Raw genomic sequence first — 25,082 nt, 5'->3', positions numbered from 1 at the left:
GGAAAAGTTTATTGTGACTCAGAACCAGAGGTTCAATCCATGATGGGCCAAGTCCATTGCCCTGGGCTCAGGATAAGGCAGAACATCTTGGCAGAAGGACATGAGGGAGGACCATTGCTCCTTTCATGGCTGACCAAGAAGCAGAAAGAGAAGTGGGGAAGGAAATGCAGGGCAGATGGACCCTTCCAGGGTATTCCCACCATGATCCCCCTCCAGCCACACTGTCTGCCTCGAGTTACCACCTGTCAGTCCATTCAAGCAAGGATGAACTGATGGTTATAGCTCTCATAATCTAATGATTTCACCTCTAAATATTCCCCAAAGTGAGAGGAGTTTGGGTGGGACACTTCATATCCAAACCACAACAACCAGACATATAAAAGCCCAAGCAGAGAAATGGCCCCTGAGGAGGAAAAGAAAGAATCAAAGGTGGGTACGGCAGATAGGAGTGAGGCTGGGAGCAGACGTGAGGCCCAGGGTTGAATGACTGAGTGATTCCAGAATTTTCTCCTTAGTCTCCTACATGTGCAGCATGCCCCAAATGGCCACTTGACTGAATATGCATTAGGAAAAGAGAATATTCGATTTTATAAATTAAACCTCCATCCAGCATAAAAAAAATGATTTGTATTGTACTGGGAGATGGTGCCTCAGAGGGTGTTATTAAATGATTTCTCTCAGAAAACTCCCAGGAGAACTGACTTCTCAGTCATTGTTTCCCACGGTTTCTCTGTATGGCACCTCCAGTGAGCATCACCCGGATGCTCATTATAAAGCCAGGTTACTTAGCGCCCATCAGACTCACTGAAGTCTTGGATAGGGCCCAGGATCCATATTTTTCACGACTTTCCATGTGATTCTTAGACACACTGTATTACTTTTTCTTGGTGGTGTTACAATAATGACTTTCACAGCCCTGTCATTGTCCAGTCCCCAACTCAAGTCATAGTACCTGCGTGAGCTCATCTTTAATCTTTGGCCAACATATGCTGTTTTCTGCTTCTGAATTCTACAACCAATATTCTTCATTTTTCACTTAACTTCTGCCCTCTTGTATTTCTATGGGTTGTTTACATGTGCCGTTGTCTCCCCATAAGAACTGTAGGACACGCTCTGTCCCAAACCTCTCTTTGCCACTGACATCTGGTAGGAAGCAGGCACAGGAAGTGCCGGGCCAACCTCTGCACATTTCTCTCGGTCTCCTGAGCAGATTAGATGGTACGACTGTCCTCTTTAGAGCTCTCCAGTCCGTCTTTCCTGGCTGTATTAGTACTTCTTGTTTGCCTGGTAAGGTGAAGAACAAATAGCAAAAGGTTAATTTGTCCTTTAATTGGAAACCTTAAGTTATGGAACATAAAAAGATCAAGAATGTACTGCAGTCTGCACAGCTAAATAAAGGAAATCCAACAATTACTGATCTCCGAATTACAAAGAAACTCTTGCTTGAGAAACCAAGATCTGTGGTTATTCTGTTTCCGCAATGTAAAGTATTAATCCCTAAATTCAAATGCTACAGTTTTTCTGCTCCTGGCAGAGGCCTTAAAAGATACAAATGCATTATGAGACCATTGAAGAAGTAGTTTGGGGGGGGACTGGGTTGCATAGCTTACGCCCACTCTCACGGTCTGATCCACTAGCAAGCGATTGTTGGTCAGAATAGCTGGTGGCAGCCGTGCTCAGAGTTTGGCATTTACTTAGCAATTTATTTCTCAGCGAATTTGTGTAGGGATGAATGCTTTATGGCCCTCTATTTGTAAAAACAAATCCCTCTTCAAAAAAAGAAAACAGAAAAAGATATGCATAATGTTGATATTCTACAAATGAACCAATTTTCCATTAGAACTTCACAGATTTAAAAGATCTTGGTTTCTTCATAAAACCTGCGTTAAATGTGATTGTTCTGCATAATTATTAAACAGTGGGTGACATTCATACTGAAAGCAAGGTAATTAGCAGCTGGAATGACTAGAGGAGAGCACTTTTAGGTACTTATTTTATTTTACAGAAAATAACTCTGGTTTGTAGATGACTTCACCAGCAGTGGGACGCTGGGATGGGGCCCAAGTCAACCAGCAAAGAGGATACCTCCATCTACATGGCAAGCTGCTGTTGGGCAGTTGTCTGTAAGTGTCAGTTGACCATAGCATTGATGCAGAGTTCCTCACACCCAGCTGGGGCTGCATTTGCATATCTTCACCTGAGCATTTATGGCCCAATCATCTGCCTAAACCCAGAAAGCTTTACAGTATCCTTTAAAAGTAAAGGCACGATATTACAATGAAAAATGCATTACCTTTGGTTTATTTATTTATTTATTTATTTATTTATTTGGGGGGTGGTACCAAGGATCAAACTCAGGGTCACTCGACCACTGGGTCACATCCCCAGCCCTATTTTGTATTTTACTTAGAGACAAGGTCTCACTGAGTTACTTAGTGCCTCACTGTTGCTGAGGCTGGCTTTGAACTTGCAATCCTCCTGCCTCAGCCTCCCCAGCAGCTTGGATTACAGGTGTGATCCAGTGTGTTTAATATTTTAATGGGAAAACAAGACTGCATTCTAGATGAAGAATTTACTACATGACTTTTTAACAAGCACCAGCAATCCAAATGTACAAAGTAGTAAGAAGTAAATGTAGGAGCCCTGTGACACCCATTTTTGTTATTGCCATTGTCATCATTCTTATGCCTTGACTTCTAAGGATGGAGATAAGGAGTGTGCATTGGAGCAGGGTCTCCATAAGAATGAATGTAGTGTATATATACAATGGAATATTACTCAGCCTTAAAGAAGAATGAAATTCTGGCATTTACTGGTAAATGGATGGAGTTAGAGAATATCATGCTAAGTGAAATAAGCCAAACCCAAAAAGCCCAAGACTGAATGTTTTCTCTGATATGCGGATGCTAATTCACAATAGGTGGGGTCATAGGGAAGAATAGAGATACTTTAGATTAGTCAGAGGGGAGTGAAGGGAGGAGAGGGGTATGAAGATAGGAAAGACAGTGGAGTAAAACAATCATTATTACTTCATGTACATACATGACTGCATGACTGATGTGATCCTACAATACACACAATCAGAAGAATGAGAGATTACACTCCATTTATGTATGATCTATCAAAATGTATAAATACATTCTACTGTCATGTACAACTAATTAGAACAAATGAAAAAAGAGAGAAAAAAAAAGAAAAGAATGAGTGTTTGTCCCTTAGCAGTGTCCCATTTTCAGTAACAGGAAAGACCAAAACTGGAAATGTCTTAGATACACGTGATTCTTAAAGACAGTTGATATTTATATATATTTGATCGCCATTTACCCTTTATCATAAGGCTTCAAAAACTTCAAGATGAAAGATTCTTAAATACCTAACAGGAAATTAAGAAAGGAATAAACCCTAAAGTCAACATTCTTCATTTTTGAAATAGCACATTAAGATACTCCTTGGTAAGATAAATGAGTATATCCAGACTATGGTGTTTTTTCTGGAGACAGAGGGCTATGGCCATAGAAAAAGAGGACCTCCTTTTCACTTCCTATTAGATTCTAAGATGGACTCACTGAACTCTATAAGAAAGAGTTCCTTACCTGTCCAATCCCCTTTCATCAAATTCTGATGAGGAGTTTTCAGCTCTTTAATCCTATTGAAATTTAATAATATAAACAAATACCATTGCAACTTATTACACGTCTGAAGGGCTATGGTTGGAATACTGTCGTGCATAAAGATAATGTATGCCTGAACACATGCATACACCCACAGCTAACACACCACATACACACACTACATCCACATACCCTTCCACACATGTAAGACACACATCACACCACACACACACACAGACTGCAGTCTGCTTCTGTTGTTGGCATGTTTATATTCTCCCTCAATGTGATCCATATTGTATGGAACTCTATTTTTTATGAAGTTTCTTAATATTTTATACTAAAATCAATGCTATTTGGTTAGAAGTCTACTAACAGGGGGGAAAAAAAAAAGTCTTGTGTTCTACAGATAGTGCCCACTGAAATTTTTATGAGTATAAACGGGAGGTTTTGTTGTGTTCACTTAAACCTTCCTAGAGAAACCTCTTCCCTCTTTGGTAACTCGGAGCTGTTGGGTTGATTTGACCTTTCTCACAGGAAGTAGTGAGCCCCAGTGCTACCAACCTGAAGAGCCCTTCTGCCTGGGACCAGGCTCAAGAGAGGCCACAGTGAAGAAGGAAGTAGCTGCTGCCTGTTCTGCTTCCTTTAACCAAGGTACAAGGTGGTGAGCGGGGCCTGCAGATGCTCTCCAGCCAGAGCAAGGCTATGCAGCAAATTAAACTCACTGGCTACAAGAGGGAAATGGATTAGAAATAGGAGAAGAAAAATAAGAGTTTCCTGTACATTTCCCAACAGTAAGGCCATGATCACGGCAAGTGCTGAAAGACTCGAGATGCACTGTAGTAAAGAAAAGATGGAATGAAGGGTGGTAAATAAAGCAGGTGGAAATGAATAGGAAGTGCTTTACCAGTTGTGCAAATGAGGATGGATTTCAGGAACCAAGCATGGCATCATGCATTCTTGTCCCAATCTCAACCACCAAGCTTCCAGTTGACTCAAGTCCTAATGGTTCTTTGGGGGCCATTTTTATGGAGTGGATTTAGATGCATTGTCAGTGAAAGCCAAGTTTCTGCCCCTGTTTCTTAGGTTCATTGGTGATGTCACACTTTAAAACGTAACATAATTGAACATTTTTAAAAGGATATTTTTGTAGCTTATGTTTGTAACGTATTACCTTTGTTTTCTGCGTTTAGTTATGATTATGTGTCCACCATTATTTGTCTTCCTCTCTTCCAACTTTGTTTGGTTCTGTTATACCCGTCCTATTTATCACGTTTATTTCACTGTTACTTTTTTCCCGTAAATGATCTATAAACCGAATTTGTGTTTCCTCCCACTCATATCTTAACTCCACCGCAACTGGATCCCACCTCACAGACCAGTGGAAACCACATGTAAAGGCCAAGGGTTTTCTTCACCTGCACCACCTTCTCAGGACAGTCATGATGTTAAAATTGCTTTTAAAAGATAAAAATATTTTTTTTAAAAAATGGCAAACACACAAAGTTCAGAATATGTCTGAAGTAGACAGCATTCTAAAGATGTCCCCTCAATACTTCCTGGTTGTTCAATCAAGCAACAATCTTAGTACTGCTGTTGCGGGTCTTTACAGATATAAATTAAGACCACTCATCAATGACTCTTAAAGTATATAAACTTTTATGACTCGTCCAGGTGGAACCAGTCTCATCACGTGAAGCTTAAAACCCAGGCTTCTTCTGGCTAGAATATCAAAGTGCAGGAGAAAAGCTGGATTAGACAGATGAAGCCGAAGTCAGAGGTTCATAGCGTGAGTGGGGTTTGACAGCCTATTTCGGGCTTAGAAGAGGACCAGTGGCTGATGATCCCCGAGTCCTACAACCACAAGGGATGGGTTTTCCCAACACTCATTTGTGAACCTGGCATGGGAATGTCCCATGGAGCCTTGAGAAGGGCCACCTCCCTGTGCGACGCCTGGACCTCAGCCTGGCGAGGCTGCAGTCAGAGAGCCTTGCAGGAAGGTGCTGTGGGGGTTGGTTTAGGCCTCTAAATGTGCAAAATTCTGTTACAACAGCAATACAAATCGAATACAGATTGTAAAAACATTTTTCCTGAGTTTCTGATATCTTAGCATTTAAACTCCGATTTCTTCTAACACATGATTAAGTCTGCCCATCTTAGCTAACTTTCAAACATCTATTGACAATCACTTTCTCTGACTGAACACCATAGGGCCAGATTTTGAATGCATCTATCAGAATGTGTGAGCTTGTGTATTTTGTATGCACATGTATATGCACATAAATGTGTGTTTGTGTGTGCATAAATGCACACTGATATAACACTGAGCAAATACCAATCCTTTTCCATAAATGTTAGTTTACATATGTGCACATAGAGGAATCTCCCATTATATGTGCCCATATACATACTCTTACTCCCCAATTCAATAGACTAACATATATTTCACTTTCTATAAGCCCTATGCTAACTGTTCCGTTCTACATATCAAAAACAGGCAGAGAGAGGTCAAGTAACTTACTGGAGGTCATCTAAGGTCTCTGTGGAGCCAAGACGGCAGGGTCCTTGGTTCTCAGCTATCTCTTACGCTAAATCTCTTTAGGCCTTCTCAGGTCCTCCATCCATCTCTGCCCAGAGGCACCACCTTCCTAAAACAACCCTCCCCAGGACCTCTGGGCTCTGCACTGCCCCGTAGTCACCCCCCAGTTATCTCTAAGTCATCTCAGTGTTTCCTCAATTGCTTTCCATCATGTGTAAAAGAATTTCAAGACTGTGTTCTCAGTTCTCCAAAAGTTCAGTTTATTTTTAGACCATTAAATTTAACTCTTTCCCTGTCTTTCCCCTCCATATCTCCAGTCCTTAGGTAACTGTTTTCTTGATTACCTGTTTTTAAAATTTGTATTTTGGGGATCAAACCCAGGGCCTCTTGCATGCTAAGCAAGCATTCTACCACTGTGTCCTGGATTTTTTTTTTAAGTTTTTCAGACTCCTTCTCACATGAGTGGTCTCCTCTGTCAGACATAAACTTCTTAGTACTAGGAAGGATGCTATGCATTTCTCAGAAGGTCCAGCAAAGCCTTGAAGACAGCACTTAATAAATTCTGATCGTTTATTACTATCAGATTTCTTTCCCAATGAACTGAGCCGTGTCTCCTTGTGGTTGAGCCAACTGATCTCTGACGTGTCTTTGTTGCTGGTTCTTGCCCGTTGACTATCATAATTTTTTATTACAAACATAGTTTTTAACCTAAGCAGAGAAGGAATTTGTTGGGAATGATGTGGGGTGACTTGGTGGAGAAACAGGGGAGGAAGAAGCCCAGAAGATGACCCCAGCCATGCCATTCATGGGCATTGTCCCTCCTGTGTAGTGACCACAAGTCAGGCCTCGCTGACGTCTTCATAGGCTGTCTGGTGATGCCTCTTTTTGCCACTATCTGGGGAAATGAAGAAATGAGTCCCTCTCACATTGCAGAAGTTGGGGAGTGGGAGGGGCTTCAGGATAAAAAACTGTGTCACCTAAAGAGGAATAGATTAGAAAGAGAGGAAGTCACTGAAGGGTTTTTCAAGATTATAAAGTGCTGTGTTATGAGGTGATGTGCCTGTCTTCTAAAGTGGGGAGTCAGGGACTTAGGATTCCAGCACCAAGAGGGTGTATAGATGGGCTTCAGAAGTTTGGAGCTCCCCCTGAGTGTGTGCAGGTTATAAACACATTGTTTCTGATGAGCAGTTATATCATATTTGTTAGATTTGCAAATGAGACCATGGTTCAAAAAGAGTTTTAAGTGCTATGTTCCAGTCATTAAAATATAAACAGATCTGACACCAGAAAATCAGGTGAACTAGAGGCAGGCTTCCATAACATCATAAGGAAAAAAATCGCATCTGAAAGTCTTCAGATACTGTCTTGTACCTGCTCACCCAGTGGAGACGGAGGGGTTCCTTAAAGGGTGTGATCTGTTTTAGAACCAAAGATACACAGTAGAATTTCTGAATATCCAATGACCATGGATCAGAAGGGGCTGTGCTTGATTGCATCCTTGATTACCTGGTTTAGTCAACAACCTCACAAGGATGTAGTTTACCTGCATGGTTGTCATTTGTACAGCAACTTGCTATTTTTCTAACAGTTTTCAAAGGAAACCTCCTCAGTTTCCATGCTTACCCAAGGGATCCTGGAACTGTCTTGTCACCTGTCTGGCATGCATCACTGCATGACAAGGTATGGGATGTACAAGTGGCCCAAACCCAGGAACATACATGTGCTTCAACTAAATCCAGTTCCAGTCGGGGAAAAGGAAATGGCCTAGTCCTATGGCCGGCAAATATCTCTCATCTCACTCACCTTAGATAAAAACTGAACACGTTCTCTATTTATTTGTAAATCATATAGTTCTAGGTACCAGCACTGGTTTAATCACTGAGAACACAGTCAGTGAGGCAGAAGAAAACCCCATTCTTGCCCAACAGAGTCCAATGGAGGAAGATAGACCACAAGTAAGATAAATGAGTAAATGGTATGGTCGTGTTATATGCTAGTAAACGTTATGGAGAAAACAGAACAGGAGAGAGCATGAAGGTGAACTTAAGGGCAGAGTCTCACTTTTTAAATAGCTGCAGAAAAGGGAGTGAAGACCTAAAGATAAGGGAGGGCGTTAACTGTTCAGCTCTTGGTAACCATTTGACATACAGACTTAAGGCAGCCGTGTGTGTTGAATTCAACCATAGTAAAGCGTAATTTATTTAGGCAACCAATAAAATAGATAATACAAATATCTTCTGCTTCTATCCTAAAGGATGATCCTGGGAGACCACTCATGTAGTCTACACTTGCACATGCAACTGCTTTAAATGGAATTTTCTGTCCACAGTTCTGCGGTTAGGTTACAGTTACCTCTTGGATCTGGACATCATTACAAAGTGTGGACAGCTGCTTTGTGGCAGATATGAAGCCAGTAGTAAATTGACTCACTCCCGACTTGGTCCCACGGAGTGATTTTCCGTCATATGGTCTGTGTGGCTCTGAGCAATCCTCCTCCACGCCCAGGGTCCCTTTGTGTCTCTGTCTTGCTTCAGCGCAGGTGTGGGGGAGAACTTAGGCACCAGAGCAGAGCTGCTCACAGGAAGTGGTCACTTGTTGGTTTTCCTTTCCTTTCTGTTGAGTTCTATTCATGTAACATGAGCATTTCCCTTTTTACCGAAGCAGAAAGATTTGCTCACCGTGGTGAAGCTGCAGAAAGAAAAGTTTAACTACTTCGATATTTTAAAAATATTGCCTGACTCAAATGACAGAAACACAATGAGCTTCCGAGGTAAGGTTTTCAAACGGGAGCCCAGTGAACTCTGGAAGAAGAGACGGACGCTGAGGAGAGTCAATCAAGGAGAAATCCACAGATTTAGTTCTGTAGGTATCTGAATATCGATGTTTTGCTTTTCTTCTTTCCTTCAATACTGTCTCTTTTAAAAGGTGGTTTTCTAACATAGACTATTGGCAAAGTCCTATATAAGAATATTCACTTTGGTTCATAAATATCCACTTTTATTGGCATCATTATTTTTTTTCAATGTCATACTGCTTTCAAACTATCTGCACTTCTTCTGAAAATATGGGTAGAGGATTTAAATTTTGGAATATCTGGAATTCATCTAAGGTTATCCTAATATTAGAGTACGACTTGTTATTTCTGGGACAGTCATTCTTTTCAGTAAAGAAAAGCTCACCCATGCGTAAAGTAGGACCCCAGTTGATGACTTAGACATAGTTGTAGTTTTTAAATGTCGCAGCTCTATTTTTATTCTTTACCACCACTTTACCTTAAAATTTTTAGCGACAACAATCCAAGACATGAAAGAAAAAGTAAAGAAGCATGTGGTGGATGAGCCAAGTTTATAAAAGGTGATTCGTTTTAAAGATCAAAAAGATTTGGCTTGTTTTTACTGATAAACATGTTTCTGCCTTATTGTTGTTTATAAATACAATGAGTGCTCTGGAGAATGGGTACTTATCATAGAATTCTGGATTCCTGTCTGTAAGAACTACTGACAGACGCACGTCACAGCAGATTGCTGGACTGCTTCAGTGACTCCCAGGAGATGTGGATATCCCAGTATCCACAGGTTGCTTTCCATCTTTTCATCAATACTTAGTTTTAACAAAGTGAGCCCCAGAGTCGTATGCTAACGTAGACTCCTGGGCTAAGTCCTGTACAAAACGGGACACTCAGGGTGGTGGCTCCTAAATAGCCTCTTTTAACTTGCACCATTATTCTGTGGGTGCATTTTTTTTTGGGGGGGGGGCAGGGATGTGGGGGCTGCTATTCTTTGCAGATTTTTAGCAACACCCTCGCCTTTATCTACTGAATGCTGAAGGCATCCTGCCCCCAGTTGTGACAAACAAAAATGTCTACAAACATTACCAAATGTTCTCTGGGCAGAGAGAGTGACTTCCTGGTTGAAAATCTGTGTTCTAGGAATTAAAAAAAAAAAAAATCTCTTTTACTTAATATAAATATTTATAATCTAGAGGTAGATTGCATAGTAGAAGAGGTTTTTAAAAATTGCATATAAATACATATATAGCTACTTATCTGAATTGTCATTTATGAATATGAACAATCAAATCGAAGAATAGTCACTCATCCCTTGATAGGCCAAAATCATGTCAAGTGTACGTGACTTTCTGTATCCTTGGTGGCACTTTAACAGGAACAGAATTCGTTAGGGGTCTCTCTTACGGGGTTGGTGTATGTTGTTGTTTGTTCAGATTCTGTCTCAGTGCTGCCTGTTTGCCATTGGTGATACACACAACCGAGCTACCAGCTCAGTTTTTGCACCCAGCATTTACTAATCAGACTATGCAGAGTCCTGGACCTAACTTTTGCTCCCCATTGATCAGAAGTAGGAGCCGGGTGGTATCCTCTCAGCTGACTCCTAAGAGCCTCTTCAATTGCTTACCATCATCTGGTTAAAGAGTATAATTGTTACAAATATTTGTTTGGTTTGAGATTATTTTAACCTTTAGGCCAGTTCTAAAAACTCAATTTCCATGCTGCATTTCTCTCAGGGAATTTGGAAGTACAGTGGGTTATGACACCCCAAGATTTACTTCTTGTTTCCACTAAAAGAGACAACACCCAGGAGAAGAACATGTCTATCTTACACTCACCACACTTACAGGGTTGGCACGAGGACAGCATCCAGTGTCCCAGCATATAATGAAGCTAATCACTCTATGAATTATCTTAATTGAATTTGAACATATTGCTACCGAGTACTATGGGAAAAGCAGCCAGTAAGACGCCGTGTTTTCCCAGAGCATTCAGTAGCGATGCATTCAAATTTAATTAAGATCATTCATACAGCGATTAGCTCTTTTCTGTGGAAGGCACTGGGGACTTTCCTGCTACAGTTGCCTGCTTTTTGTCGCCCTAAGATAGGCATATCTGCTTTCACAGGTTGCCTCTGCTAGTGTGAGTAGGGGATTGTTCTGTCCATCTTCAAGTATTATCCTAAGGTGTGGTTTTTATCCTGGAAAAGAGAATCAGGGAAATGAAACAAGTCACTAGAGGGCTAGATTTGACACAGCTCTCACAGGATCATGATGTCTACCTCTCACCCATCTGTCAGCCTTTGGACAGGTTACGTACATCACCCTGAGCTTCAGTTTGCCCTCTTGCAAAATGTTCGTAATAGCACCTCTCTATTCTTCAGATTGCTGATTAGGATTTGATTTGATAACATGCTTTCTGAACATGTCCTGAACACTTTAAAAAAATTAAAAGTGTTATGTAGTATTATTAAACCATGTAAAATAGTTCCATCTCCAAGGGAAAGAGGCCATAAGCCTAGTTTGGTTGTCTTTTCAGTGACTGCAACAATTAAAGCCACCGGCCTATGGTGTGACGCTTCTCATCTTGATTTTTTGGAAACAACTGCTCAGTAGACACACTTCTAGATTACATTGAGCTTTGTCCCAGATCCTCCTATGTGTCCATGGGGTTGGCTTCGAAAACAAAATGTTTTTCCATCCCTGCCTTGGCGTCAGCTGAAGCCCACACAAAGCCAGATTGCTCTTCCCCCAGTACATGCACCTGGGCTTCCCTCTATTGGCTGTGGAGCCTCGTCAATAGGTAGGAGAGGAAAAGCAATTCATGTGAAAAAAATTCCCTGGCAGATGAATGCAAATCCTAACGTGAAGTTAGAGAATTAAACAATAATTTCTTTAAAAACTTTCGAATATAAGAAAAAGTAACAATTGCTAGAGATGGTTTTCCTAGAGTATCTGTTTCTGTAATGAGCAAGTGGATTTTGAACTAAGACATTTTTTGCTCTAAGGCCAATTTAGAAGTTCTTTGATTTCATAGGAATCTAGAATGGTTATCCAGAACTCTGACTTCCTAACAAGTATGCCACCCAAATCTTATACCTTCCTGATCCAAGTTGACAGGTTTGTGTATTCTGCTTTTTTCAAATGCTCTTTGAAGCTGTATAATTTACTCTGTTGAATTTTTTAATTGTTTTGGAGGTTTCCTTATTATTCCAATTTTCAAAGGTATTGAACAAGAAACGCCTTCACATATTTTAATCCATTTATCACAGACAACATGCAGGTTGGAAAGTACCATTGTGTTAAGAGAACAATCAAGGAAAATGAAACTTACTTGTTGGATCATCAAGTGAATTACTCCCTTAATCTTTTAAAATGTGTGCAGTGTTCTGTAGTTGAAGGCTTTCTTTTCAACTGCCTATTTTTATTATTTGTTTCCAGAATTATGTGACATGGGAAATTAGTAAAAAGATAATTTCCTTCCTAAATTTCATGTTCTAATTTGGGAAAGACTAAATACATGATTAAGTCGAGTTATATTAGTTACCTGTACAGTCAGAAAAAAATGCTGAATTTTTAAAAATAAACGATTTGTTGTTTTTAAGTTGTTACTTGGGTAATGGATCATTAATCATCAAGATTTCAAAGTATTTGGGAAACTTTGGATATGTATGAAAATGTGTCTTCTTTTAATCGTAACCTATTATCACTTTAATAGGAAGTTGGAAACTGTAGACAGAAGACCTGATCGGAATGGTTTTGACATATCTCCTACAGACATCATGTGTATTATTCCATGCTGTTGTCTTTCACAGTTTTTTATCCCTTACTCTTCTATCTGAATATGAAGTTAGCTTCTTTCTTGTCACTCTTTGTTGCGTATAAACATTTTGCGATGAGCTAGTTTGCAGAAGAGAGGCACAGGATGGGATGACAGGTCCCAGGACAGTGGTTTCAGGAAGATGAGAACAAATTGAGGTTGAAACAGGTATCAGGAATGAAATTTATAAATGGGCAGGTGGAGGAAATGGAGGATTATGCAGGGACAGGAGATCCAGCCTGGGAATCCCAGTGAACACTCATGCGGGACTCTGGAGGTGGGCCCTGACATGAGGGAACAGCTGCTCAGGATCCAGTTTGCTGCAACATGGACCTGGAGAGGTGCCTGTAGTTTAACAAAAATGACCTTAACTTTGCTCAAGGTGGACTGTCAACAGTGGGAGGAGCTAAACCAGGGGAGAGCCAACGATCTGAGTGTGGGTGTGGAACCATCTGCTAGGGAACCGGGAATCACAGTGGACAGGAAGTGAGGTCAGACGCCAACAACTCTATACTTCCTGGTGGTGGCAGCTGTACAAAACTTTCTGATTTTAAAGATTCCCTTAACTCGTGGCAATTTTCAGGGTAGATGCTGACACAAACGTTGTTGGCATTCACTAACTGTTTTCTAAATACACTTTTTAGATTCCTTTTCTTCATCTTCTTTACCTATTCATAAATATTTTTTGTCCTCTGCCCCTACCACTTTATTTTTCTGAGATGCCCTGTAACTTCTTGCCAGTCCTTGGCCTCCCCTCACTGTGAAACAAAGGGAGCAAGAACAGTTCCCCAAACTACAGCTCTATTACAGAACCTTCTCAAAACTCTTTTTAATTTGTTCTAATTAGTTATATGTGACAGTAGAATGCACTTTGACACACTATACACAAATGGAGTATAATTTCTCATTCTGCTGGTTGTACAAGATATACCGGTTGTGTAGTCATGTAAGTACACAGGGTAACAGAGTCAGATTCATGCTACTATTCTTCCTAACCCCATTCCCCTGCCCTCCTTTCACTCTCCCTACCCAATCCAAAGTAACTCTATTCTTCCCTAGCCCTCCAGGCCTTATGGTGAATTAGCATCCACATATCAGAGAAAACATTCTACTTTTGGTTTGGGGGCACTGGCTTATTCCTTTTAGCATGATATTCTCTAGCTCCATACCACAAATGCCATAATTACATTCTTCTTTAAGGCTGTGTAATATTCCATTGTGTATATACACCATATTTTCTTTATCCACTCATCTGTTGAAGGATACCTGGCTTCCCAAAAGCTTTTTTGTTTCTTGTTTCTGCAAGGCAAGGATTTTGTTGATAAAGTAGAGTCAAGTGAACCATGGGTTTAAGGATGAGCTAGTTTAAAATATGAATTCTTCCATCAACTTGCTGGCCAAGTCTTTCAAGTCCTCAGAATCTAAGTTCCCTCATCCATTAAAAAAAAAAAAAAGAAAAGAAAAGAAAAAAAATGATGCTCTCTTTCAGGATTAATGTAGGTCTTCAGTGAGAGGAGATATGAAATACATATCATGGCCTTTGCCATTTCATAGTGGCAATAGTAGAAAAATAATATCAGCATTTATGGGCTACATTGTTTAAAGTTATAGGATCCATTGGTACTACGTTAATACGTTTTTGGCATGGCTAAGTCATCTCTGTAAGCAAACATGTATTACTGTAATATTACAAACTCAGCACACGTGGACTCGCGAGCTGGAAACGGCAGACAATGAAGGAAAGTGGTCTGGGGCTGGGGAGGCTTACAGATGCCTGCTCCATCGTGTACTGCAGGAGTCTACCAGTACTTCCAACACGGCGTGGCATTGCCCATGGAGAGCCAAATTATAGATATGACACTGTCAGCAAAGAAAGCAAATGTGGTCATAAACCCATGTTTTGACTTCCAGATGTTCTGATGTCATAGGAGAATGACAAATTGAATGAGTTAATGTTCATAGAAAATTAGAGCCCAGGGCTTCGCTTAGTGTATCTCCTTGGAAAGTGACCACGTAACCTAAGTTCTTCCTTCCCAGGATGCACAATGCCTTCAGAGCGAGCTGGACATGGGGATGGGTTAGTAATGAGTGAGTTATCTAACCCTCCTTTCTTGCCTTACAAAGACAAGAGTCATGGCATGCACGAGGTCCGTTAAGACCATCAAATCCAAATAAACATAAATTTGAGGAAATGATAATCTTCTATTATAAGTGTGCTCCATGTTTTATGAAGTGTTAGAATCTTTAGTTGCAAGCATTAAATCCTGCTCCAGTAAACCAGCACAATCCGGAGAAGAGAGCAGAAGGCAGGATGGTGTAGAACGAATTAGGCTTGCACTGGGAGCGTGGGGACGGTTGGAATCAGGCACATCTTTGTGGTGGAGGCAAGTGACAGTCTTGGGAAGGCATGCAAACCAGAACAAGAACCAATTCCATTTCTCCCTTCAAGAGCCAGGAGTTTGGAAGGAAGGATCAATAGGCCTTGCTGGGGTTCATGCTTTGACCATAGAAAGCAGGACCTTTTTTAATAATCAGGATGGTCCTTTGGGAATGGGGAGAGAAGTCCTCAGAAGGAAATTAAGATGCTAGTACTAAAGAAGGCATAGTGGGTGTTGCACAGGCTGAAACATCAAAGTGTCCACTCTGGCATGTCCACGTTCAAGTGGCCACAGATAAGGAAGAGGATAAAGGAACGGCTGTTATCTGATGAGACTTATTGAAAATATAAGATGCATGTTGACAAAACTATTTACATTTGTATGTGACATGTGCACATGTGTACACCACAAACACATCACACACACACACAAACACATCACACACACACACACACACACCCGACTTGACCTATGGGTCAAAGTTTACATGTTAAAGTACTAAATAGTGTTGGAGGTTTAAGCTGGTGGCAGCTTTCATCACAGACTTCATATAAATTAATCTACAGTCCCCTGCCAGTTTGCTCTTAGGCATTAATTTCCCTGGTGTCAGGCAGCCTTGTAATTGGGTTGTGATGTATTTTAATGATATTTATTATCTTTCAAGTGTTCCTAGAAAACTAATGAGACATGTAATTTAATTTAATTTAGCTCTTCTTGGATATTTTCTACTTCTTTACAAGTACGATATTATACAGAAAAGCCGCTCTTTTATTTTTATTTTCATATGCTTTACAAAATGAATTTTGACATGATCCTAAGACATATATAGGGTTATATACCCCTAAAAAGCAAAACAAGGTTGCAAAAGACCTAATTCAGTTTGAAAGTATATTTTACATCATGGTTAAAGCTTATAAGGCTCTTTTGTTTGGGGTTTCTAATGAAATCAAGGGTTAACAAAGCAGATAATTCTGATTTTTCTAACTGTAACATTTGTACTGAATATAATGAATTGATCATCCCTATATTGCAAAGGACTTAACACTTCAGTAAGTTTAACTTACTTTATTTCACTGAAATGGACAACCAGTACTACTGGTTGATTTTTTCTGCAATCTGTGTGTCTTTGTTGCCAAGGAAACCATTTCCAAGCAGCCTAATCAGAGTCTGCCCAGCTGTACAGTTCTCAACCTTGATTTAGCAAGTTGTTTTTCCATTCTTATGACACGGTGTCAATTCAAGACAGAGAGAAGGGGAAAGGGTCAGCTTGCGATGGCTTGTCCTTACCTAATCATTTCCTTTTAGTAAGAAAGCTGGTCTTGTTTTCTGAAGCTCAGATGTTTGAGAGGTGGTCCCGTGGAACTCTCTCTGATGAGAGGCTGAATTAAATCTGTCACAGGACCTCAGGCTGACAGCTGTGGCCATGAATCCAGCTGTGTGAACTCTCTGCAATCTCCTCATTTGTTGTAAGCACAAATTGTGTGCAAGTTGCTTTCTCCTCCGTTTACATTGAGGCCAAAGGGTCCTGGCTTATATTAGGGTCTGAAGATCATTTAGATCTTTTATTTGTGTCATTTAGATCTTTTATTTCTCCTAAGAAGTTTATTCCATTATCTTTATAGCCCTGAAGTTAGTTAACAGCTGTGTTATTCCTAAATTGTTGTGGAGGTCTGAAGGTTAACTTTTCTGAGGACCCTATGGATCATCACTGTGAGCTATTTGTTTGTCTCTATGCCAAGATGTGAAGAGAATTTTTAAATAATTGACATGTTGTCCTCTAATAGAGCCTACTCTATCGGTGCTATTTTTGTTTTGTGTGTGTGTGTGTGTGTGTGTGTGTGTGTGTGTGTATGTGATAACCAAGGATTAATAGGATTGCACACTGAAGAAGGCATTCAGATATAGAATTAATTCTGTTACTAATATTCAAAGCAGAATAAAGATTCAGATATCTAGCAATGACAAGAGCTATTGAAAATAGTGAGGGAATCCCAAATAGCATCATGATGTGCACTGCATCTCACAGAAGGCTCATACAACTTCTTAAAGGTGTGTGTAGAGGGGGTATTCTTTTCATAGTGTTTCTTGAAAAGACCAGATTTTCTGAAATGGAGTACCAAATGTAACTCATTCAGATCAACAGGTCTGGAGTAACCCCAATAGTGAATGATAAAGGCTTGATTCCCTAATTACGCTTAAATCTTAGAACCCAAATAGGCAACCCCCAAAGAGGAGGGATTTGCTCTGGAAATGGTTCTCTCTTCTTGATTCCATCAACCTCTTTCCCAAGCAGCTCCCCAGGGCCTATGGTCTCTCTTGTATCTGTGCAAGTTTGCACTACAGGAAGAAGTTCCAAGCATCTACAACATTGATTGCTCTCTAGATATTTCTGTTTGCAAATCTAACAAGTTTAATACCAAACCCATCCTACATTTAATCCCTTTCTTTTGACCTGAAAGTATAAATACATAAAATAATTTTTTAGGTCATTTCTCAAGGAAAGCAAAAGGTAGAATTTCAGAGTCATCTTCTGTGGCTGCTGCACATCATTAGATAGATTGATTTCCTTTTTCCTCTGGGGGACCCTACAGCCTGGTTTGATTTAGGAAATACAGAAGAGAAGCTTGCTCCTTTCCTATTTCAGTATTTTTCCTTATATTATTATCTCTTTTAAATCTCTGTTTGAATCATTCATTGTCTGAGTTTTCTGTTAAGGAAATTTGGATAATATAAAATCATGTAGGACGTCCCTGGTACATGAAGAATTTAGGGTGTTTGTTATGATTGCTTGGTTGGTTTTCTTTGATTTGGGTATAAGTTTTGGGGTAAAGCCATGTGGATAATTTTCAATCATTTTCAAAACAAAAGAAAATCTGTGTTTGGTATTTTGTGATTCATGCTTCTTTTTCTTGATCTTTCCAACACCATGGTCCTTATTCCTACTCAAACAAACATCGTCTAAGACAGGACCACTTGCCAAGTCACATTGCTGGTGGGGAAAAGACTCTGAACTTCCCCCTGGAGTTTCTGGCTTCTAATTCTTCACAATGACCATTACATATAGCTGTCTAAATAACATATTAGGTGTCAGTGGTTCCCTATCAAGCCAAAAATACTTCTGTCATTAAGTTAATTGTGCTTCTCTGTTTTGCTGACATTAGCTTCTAGAACCTCATTCCTAGTCTGTAATTATGTTCCCTGATCTCCTTTCCCCAGTGTTTTCCCTGATCTCCTTTCCCCAGTGTTTTGTGTATCTTTTTTTAATTACTTGAAACTGTTAGTGGTTAGATTTCTATGTGAAGCCCCACTGTGATATTTCTAGGATCCCTCTCTGGTGGATTTTCAAAGGGCAAACAATTTTAAAATCAAATACCTCCCCAGTGTTTCAGTGAAGCCATGATAGTTTTGAGAAATCAAGTTCATTTTTTTTTTCCACCATGATGAAAGCAAAATATGTTCCTAATAGAAAATTTGGAGAATGCAGAAAAGTCAAAATAGTAAAATCCTAAATATCACAGTCCTATCCAAAGACAATAACTAAAAATATTTGGATCTGTATCTCTCATCTTTTTAAAATTTCCAATAATTTTCAATACCATGTTCAGTTTTTCTGTTGTACAATATTTATTCACATTTTTATGAAACAATAATACATATAAAATTTTGCTTCTTTTCCTGAACTTCGCAAACCCAGTTTTAATGGACATGTCTTGTTTCGTAGGGTCGATGTGTCTTAATTTCATAATCATTCCTTACCCTGGATGACTTATTATCTCCCTTTTTTCTGTGGCTAGTCCCTTCCTGCGTGTCTACCACTTAAGGTTGTAGATGGGTGTTCTGGAATCGGCTGACATGTCACCACGTGTGTGAATCTAGAGTCATGCTCAAGATGACCTGGAGCTTCTCTTCTAAGATGATCCCTTTCCCTGTGTCTCCTTTTGTAGCTGTCTTGATCATGAACCCCACCTTCTTTAGCCCCCCCCCCCAAAAAAAAAAACCAATCACTTGCAAAACTTTGTGAGTTCACTGACTTTACTGGAGAATTGAAGAATTCAGCAAATTCATGACAGGTACTGCACAAATATTCATTGATTTACTTCAACCCTTTTCCTAGGCTTAATGTCCTTCACAAAGCTCGTTGCTGTATTAAGCCTTTCTTTACTGCACATAGGTTTCTGAAAATTGTAAACCACTCTTCTTGAAAAGTAATTCAAATGTCTTCACTCGTTGGGTACAGCCCCCACCAGCCTGCCTACCTTTCTTATCCCTCTTGGGTGAAGATGAACATGCTTTCTCCATCTTATTACAAAGGTAATGCTACAAAGTCATCCTTGCACATGTCTGAGATTAAACATTCATACACATACATACATGGTTTTATATATATTTATGTGTATATACATATATGCATATATATGTACATATATACATATATACATACAAATATATACATATATACAAATACATATACATTTAATATGTGTAAATATGTACACAATTATGTATGTGTATTTTGTATATATGTATATGGGATGTACATACATTTATAAGTATATATGTTTATTATTTGTTTATTTTAGATAGAGCCCTAAAAAGGAATTACTGGATCTGGATGCCAAGATATATATTTAATTACCCAATACCTATTTATTGCCTACTCACTCTTTGCACATTTTAAATTCACAGCAGAGGTCCTTTCAGTCCATGACTAGTGAACATTTAAAATCTACAGCCTTGAACTATTTAACACTTAGGAAGTGAGTGTATGAGGTCTAGTGCTTTTCTAAGAAGTACTACCTCATTTTAGCCTATGAAAGAGCTCCTTACTAAGCCATTTTACAGATGCAGAAACTAGGACAAGAATTTTAATTACTGTGCCCAAAGTTACCTAGTCTAATCTAGCAATGCAGGACTAGAACCCTGGGAATTCTGGCTCTAGAGTGTATGGCACACTCCTAGGCTATGAGCTGGGTAGTCTGGTTTCCTTTTTTTTTTTAGGCTGTACTCTTTTCTGGAGGAAGGTCCATGTTGGTAATTTAATAGTGTGATTTTTAGGGCCACACACTTCAAATATGTGTTTTCTTCGGTGTCACCCAATTGGTGTTTTCCCTAATTGGTTTTGAACTGTAATAATGAAACTGATTCAGATGACTGTGATGGAACAGGGAGCTTGAGATCAGGATCTGTAGTTAAAGTGTAGACAGTCTACTTGCTGAACAGTCTTGGCAGCCTGGACTCTACCAAGATGGCAGCGTCCCCACTCCAGGGCTTAGGTACTGGTAGGCCTTCATGACAAGTTGTGGAATGAGGGGAAGAAAGCATTTGTTTTTGTGACAGGGGCCCATTCTTCTGCTGGAAGTTGCTTTGGAAGAGAGCTGAGGGTTTGGGGAACTAGATCAAACAAATCTCTTAATACTATATAAGAAGAATAGGGCCTATTACTACTGTGGGGCAACATCACCCTGCTGCATAATAACCGATCCTGGTGGTTGCCTTTTCCCATGCATAGTGACTTTAAAATAGCTAATGAAATTCATTACTCATTTGAGAGAAAGAGAGTAAGAGTAAAAAGCACTATAAAATCCAATCCAATTCAGGGTAATCTTGGCACATACCTTATCCCAGTTGGTGCATTTCCAAAAGAAACACACACATTAAATTCAGGAGGGACAACCCAACCCTTGTTAAAGCTGTAAATCAATGCTGCTCAGTTCCCAGTTTCACTCAATGTCTCTGCAAGGAACAAGAGTGAGAATGAACTGATCCCACCATCCCTGTATGCATCTGTATCTTTGACTAAAACTCTGAGCAGATAGCCCCCTTGCTCTAGAGAAAACTGCTGATGGAATAGTCTAGTTTCTCAGCATCACGGAAGCATAAAGCCTTCATGGCAAGCTTTATCCAATCCCAGGCTCTAGGTACCGTGGACTTGTTAATTCATTATCTCCCAAGTTCTGATACATTGAATATCTTGACACATTGAATAATAAAATCCCTGAGAAAATAGCATTTCACTAATCTACCCCACCACGGGCCAAAATGTATGATGTACATCCTGCTGGATTTGTGATCCTTTGTCAACATAAACTCAATGCAATATTCTAAATAGGAAAGGCCTAATCAATCTCATTCACTAATTGACTAATATGACATTGCCTGAAATGAAGACATACAAATATGCCCTCCCACAAGGCCTTGCCTTGTAGGGAATATCAAGAACAGTTTAGGACTTAGTTTTCTCTATGATTATGTCAGTAACCTGGACTTGGTTTGCCTCTTGCACTAATTTGAATAGACGAACTTTAGGTAAAGTTTGGGTTCCAGTGAGAAATTGTCTTTGAAAGACCTTCTGGTCTCCACCTTCTTAATTAATGCTCAAGTTTGAGGCTAACGAGATAAAATTATTAAAAGATAACGAGAACTGAGTTGTAGAAGGCCACTCGAAACAGCCTTATGTCATTTCCCTTTAAGCCTTTTAACACATGCGAGAGTCACACTCTCTTGCTCACATTGGTGTGAGGAAGGGGGAAGAAGACAAGTGTTGTCAGCCATGCCCTGGGCTGTTCAGTGAGTACTGAAGGGCACTGTACACCTAAGCTAAAGAAACTGGCGAGACAAGGGTTTTGTGATAGGGCTTTACTATGCATTTTGTTTCATTTGATATGTTTCATACATACACATTCAACTTGAGGAAGGAAAAAAAAAAAAAAAAAAGGAGGTCACAGAAGAAGTGAAGTGTTTTAAACTTGAAGACCCATAAGGGCCGTTAGTGGTATAAACGTGGGATACTGCAGGGTCAGAGGTAATGATGAGTAAGTGCTCCTGAGCCTGCAGCTGAACTGGAGTGAAATACCACTACTTAAAGACATTCAAAGTCAATTTAAAATCAAATAAAGCCAAACAAAATAAATGCTGGTACCCAACCAAACATCTGGGACCTGCATTTACCTCTTAAGCCATCAATTTGTGATCCTTGGAATTAACTTTTGTCTGGGAAATAAGGATTCGGAATTTAAAATAAGTCTAAATAAAATAAGAATGTCAAAATGTAGGGATTCTCAAAAGGCTTTTTAAAAATTTCCCAGTCTTGCCATGTGTTTAATATTTTCTACCCTCAAAATGCTCAACACTGCACAGAACTTTCACTGAACAGACTGTGTTGGCAATTGGATTGCTTCTTTTCTTCAGATGTCCTACAGACTTCTGTGTTTTTATTTGCTAAATATAGCCATTTCACTAGAAGAGCCCTCCCAGCGAGGGTATGCACCTTGCCCTGGGCTTACCTGAGCAGGTACGGGTTTTCTTTTAATGCAGAATGTGCATGTTTTATTTTGTTTTGTTTTGCTTTTATATTTGGAAAAAGGATCAAAATAAGTATTGAGTGCTACTTTGCGGAGTCTATCAACAGTTTTTAAAACATCATGAAAGCTTTGGAGAGTTTAGTAGCAGACTGCTTCCAAAGAAGACCTCCGTCAAAGCCAAACCTGTGTGCTTTGCAGCTCAGGGATGTGAAAAAGGAATAATTTTTCCACTTATGAGATCACTTTAGTATCCAGACTTCCTGGTGACCCCTCAAGATTCTAGGACCCCCTACACACACTTGTTAATTTGCATAAAGACTTCATGAAAGGGTTCAGGTACTCAGGTTGTAGCTTTGATTTTCTGATTTGTAACGTTTTGTTCTCTTTTGATTTCGGAGGGATTCATTTTCTCTCCTGGGTATTGCGTAGTTTGGAGGATGAACATCAGTCCTATAGTGAGGCAGTCACATATCCTTCTAGCATATTTTTTAGCACTCTGGGAGGCTTTTCCGAGGGGAGTACATTTCCTCTCGGGTTCAGGATTTTAATGCAGTTTGATTGTCTGGCTATTTTTCCTGACTCATGCGTTTTCACCAGTGTGTCCATGATGGTTGTGTTGTTCAGTTCTATTGAAGTCTGACCCAGCTTCTCTCTGTGGAGACAAAGAGGCTCAGAGCCAAGCAATTAATCCTGACACAGGATCCGTGCTTCAGTGACAACTAAGGCTGTGATGCTTTGATTGTCAGCAGGATGCCAACATTTTTAAACTGACCCAAGTACAACTTACAAGGAAGTACCTAATTCAGCAAAAATGATGATTATCATCATAGTACTGTAGCAGGCCCCCAGAAGGCCTTTCTTCACATTGACAAAGATCAAGTTTACAGAAACATCTGTGCTATGGATGTGCCAGGCAGGTCACCGTGAGCTCTAGGGAATCAGTTCCAACAGCTCAAATTACTGAAGAGATGTTAGGTATTTCGGGATCTTCTCAAATTATTTCAGATCTGGAAATAATAATCATGTGGCTTTGTCCTAAATGCCTGGAGCCTCTGTGACTGAATTGGAAGTGTGAGATCAAAAGCCTGTGTGACGACTAAGAAACAGAATCAAAGGCGACATGGAGAAGAAGCAAAGTGATATGTGTAAGTGGTTAACATAGTATTTTCTTTTCCACAGCAGGAAAAACCTAGGCTTCTGGAGCCATTGGATTATGAAACTGTCATTGAAGAACTTGAAAAGACCCATCGGAATGACCCTCTTCAAGACCTATTGTTCTTCCCCAGTGACGACTTCTCAGTAAGTCTTCCCAATTCAGGAGGGTCCTATAAATTGGGTCATCGTCTTTGCACATAGATTCAGAGTCCCCTCTTCCTGTGGCCAATGCACAGGGCGTTGCTGAAACACCAGTCCTCACCTGACAGTAAAATGTACCCAAGGGCGATCTCAAGATGGCAGAATGGAGGCTTAGCCAGGCAGGGTCTGGGAGCAGTGCAAGGTGCTACCTGGCTCCGGCCAGTCCAGCTGCTCCCCACGGCCCTCCCTGCATGTACAGAGCTCTTCCTCTCTCACATTTATAAGAGCTCCCAAGCAACTGAGGCCAGCCGGTGGCAAAGGCGAGAATGTGTTGACCCAAAGGTGCAATTCTTAAAAATCGCCTTTCATCTAGGTTGACCTTTAATAAGGAGATGCTGAGGCATGGAGGCAAAGCAAGATAGGCAAGAACATCTTCACCGAAGGTAGTCTGAGATACACCCCTGTAGGACGTGCATAATGCCATCCAGAATGCGCAGGCGGCTAGCAGAGAGGATAAATGCCAAGGAAAGTAATTTTGGAGATAAACACAATGAAGTTATGGTGAGCACTTTTATGTCCCAGGCATTCAAAACTGATGTTGTTCGTGGTCACTTGAAGCATTTGTAAATTATCTGTAAATACCTAAGTATGCAAACAGGGATCCCCATGGTGGTTGGTAACCTTTCCTGTTTTTCCCTAAAAGAAACTTGAGCATCTTAAAGCAGGTGCCAAGAGAGCTCAAGGGTCACACTGCAAAGCAGGCATTGCCTGTGGAACCTCTGTGGTGGGCGTAGACCTCAGTTCCCACACTTTACTCAAACGAGCTCAAACTTCAGTTGCATCTCTCACCTTTAGGGGAGATCTGGTTTCTGCTTCTTAAAGGTTAATTTTTTCAAGTTCCTTCATGGATGCATGAAAAAGAAAGTATATAGAACTTACCACTTCTGTGCCAAGTATGAAGAAGAATGGAAGAAAGGAAGGAGATTTGCACATAAGGAAAAGAATCCTTCCAGTCTCTTTTAGAAATTTTTAAGTAGCTTCCTCCTCAGGTTGGCTTATTTTGAGAAAGTGTATCTCGTACATTAATCTCATTTCCGTGGTAGGATCAGGCCACTGGGGCTTGAACTGCAAACATGGGGTTGAATCACCCTTTTTGTTTTTTTTAATTCCACATCCTCATTTTCATTTTTCAGACTTAAAGTAGACCTACCAAAAGCCTCTTTTCTGTAAAACACTGAAAATCATGAAACTAGGAGCATCTTTTCAAGACTCCCAGCTTGAAAAGAGAGCAGCCAAGTGTAGATGGATGAAACATTTGCACTGCACTTGAATTCGTTTTTGGCATCTTTCCATGCT

At 40.1% G+C, this 25,082-nt stretch overlaps 1 protein-coding gene and 1 long non-coding RNA gene across 5 annotated transcripts in view; one reads left to right on the top strand and one right to left on the bottom strand.

Annotated features, from left to right (window-relative positions):
• The window catches only part of LOC306657532 (dedicator of cytokinesis protein 10-like), a 115,675-nt gene that overhangs the window by 73,957 nt on the left and 16,636 nt on the right, over nucleotides 1-25,082 (top strand). The window contains exon 2 of one of the 2 annotated variants that reach the window (XM_079133634.1): nucleotides 23,613-23,729. In XM_079133634.1, coding sequence (XP_078989760.1) covers nucleotides 23,613-23,729 — 117 coding nt within the window. Of the gene's footprint in view, nucleotides 1-23,609; nucleotides 23,730-25,082 lie in introns of both variants that reach the window. The other variant, XM_079133633.1, reaches the window with a different exon arrangement.
• Nucleotides 860-8,904, bottom strand: LOC306657533. Of its 3 annotated transcripts, XR_013762820.1 has the most exons (4): nucleotides 6,130-8,904; nucleotides 4,516-4,713; nucleotides 3,594-3,646; nucleotides 860-1,284 (listed from the first exon to the last, which is right to left on the bottom strand). It is a non-coding gene; the product is annotated as an uncharacterized lncRNA (long non-coding RNA). The 3 variants fall into 3 exon arrangements; XR_013762819.1 differs by having other exon boundaries at nucleotides 3,594-4,713; XR_013762821.1 differs by lacking the exon at nucleotides 3,594-3,646.

The sequence above is a fragment of the Sciurus vulgaris genome, assembly GCF_902686455.1.
Source record: "Sciurus vulgaris genome assembly, chromosome: 3".
Classification (NCBI taxonomy): domain Eukaryota; kingdom Metazoa; phylum Chordata; class Mammalia; order Rodentia; family Sciuridae; genus Sciurus; species Sciurus vulgaris.
Note: the sequence above shows the minus strand (reverse complement) of the source record. Positions and strands in the feature narration are given on the sequence as shown.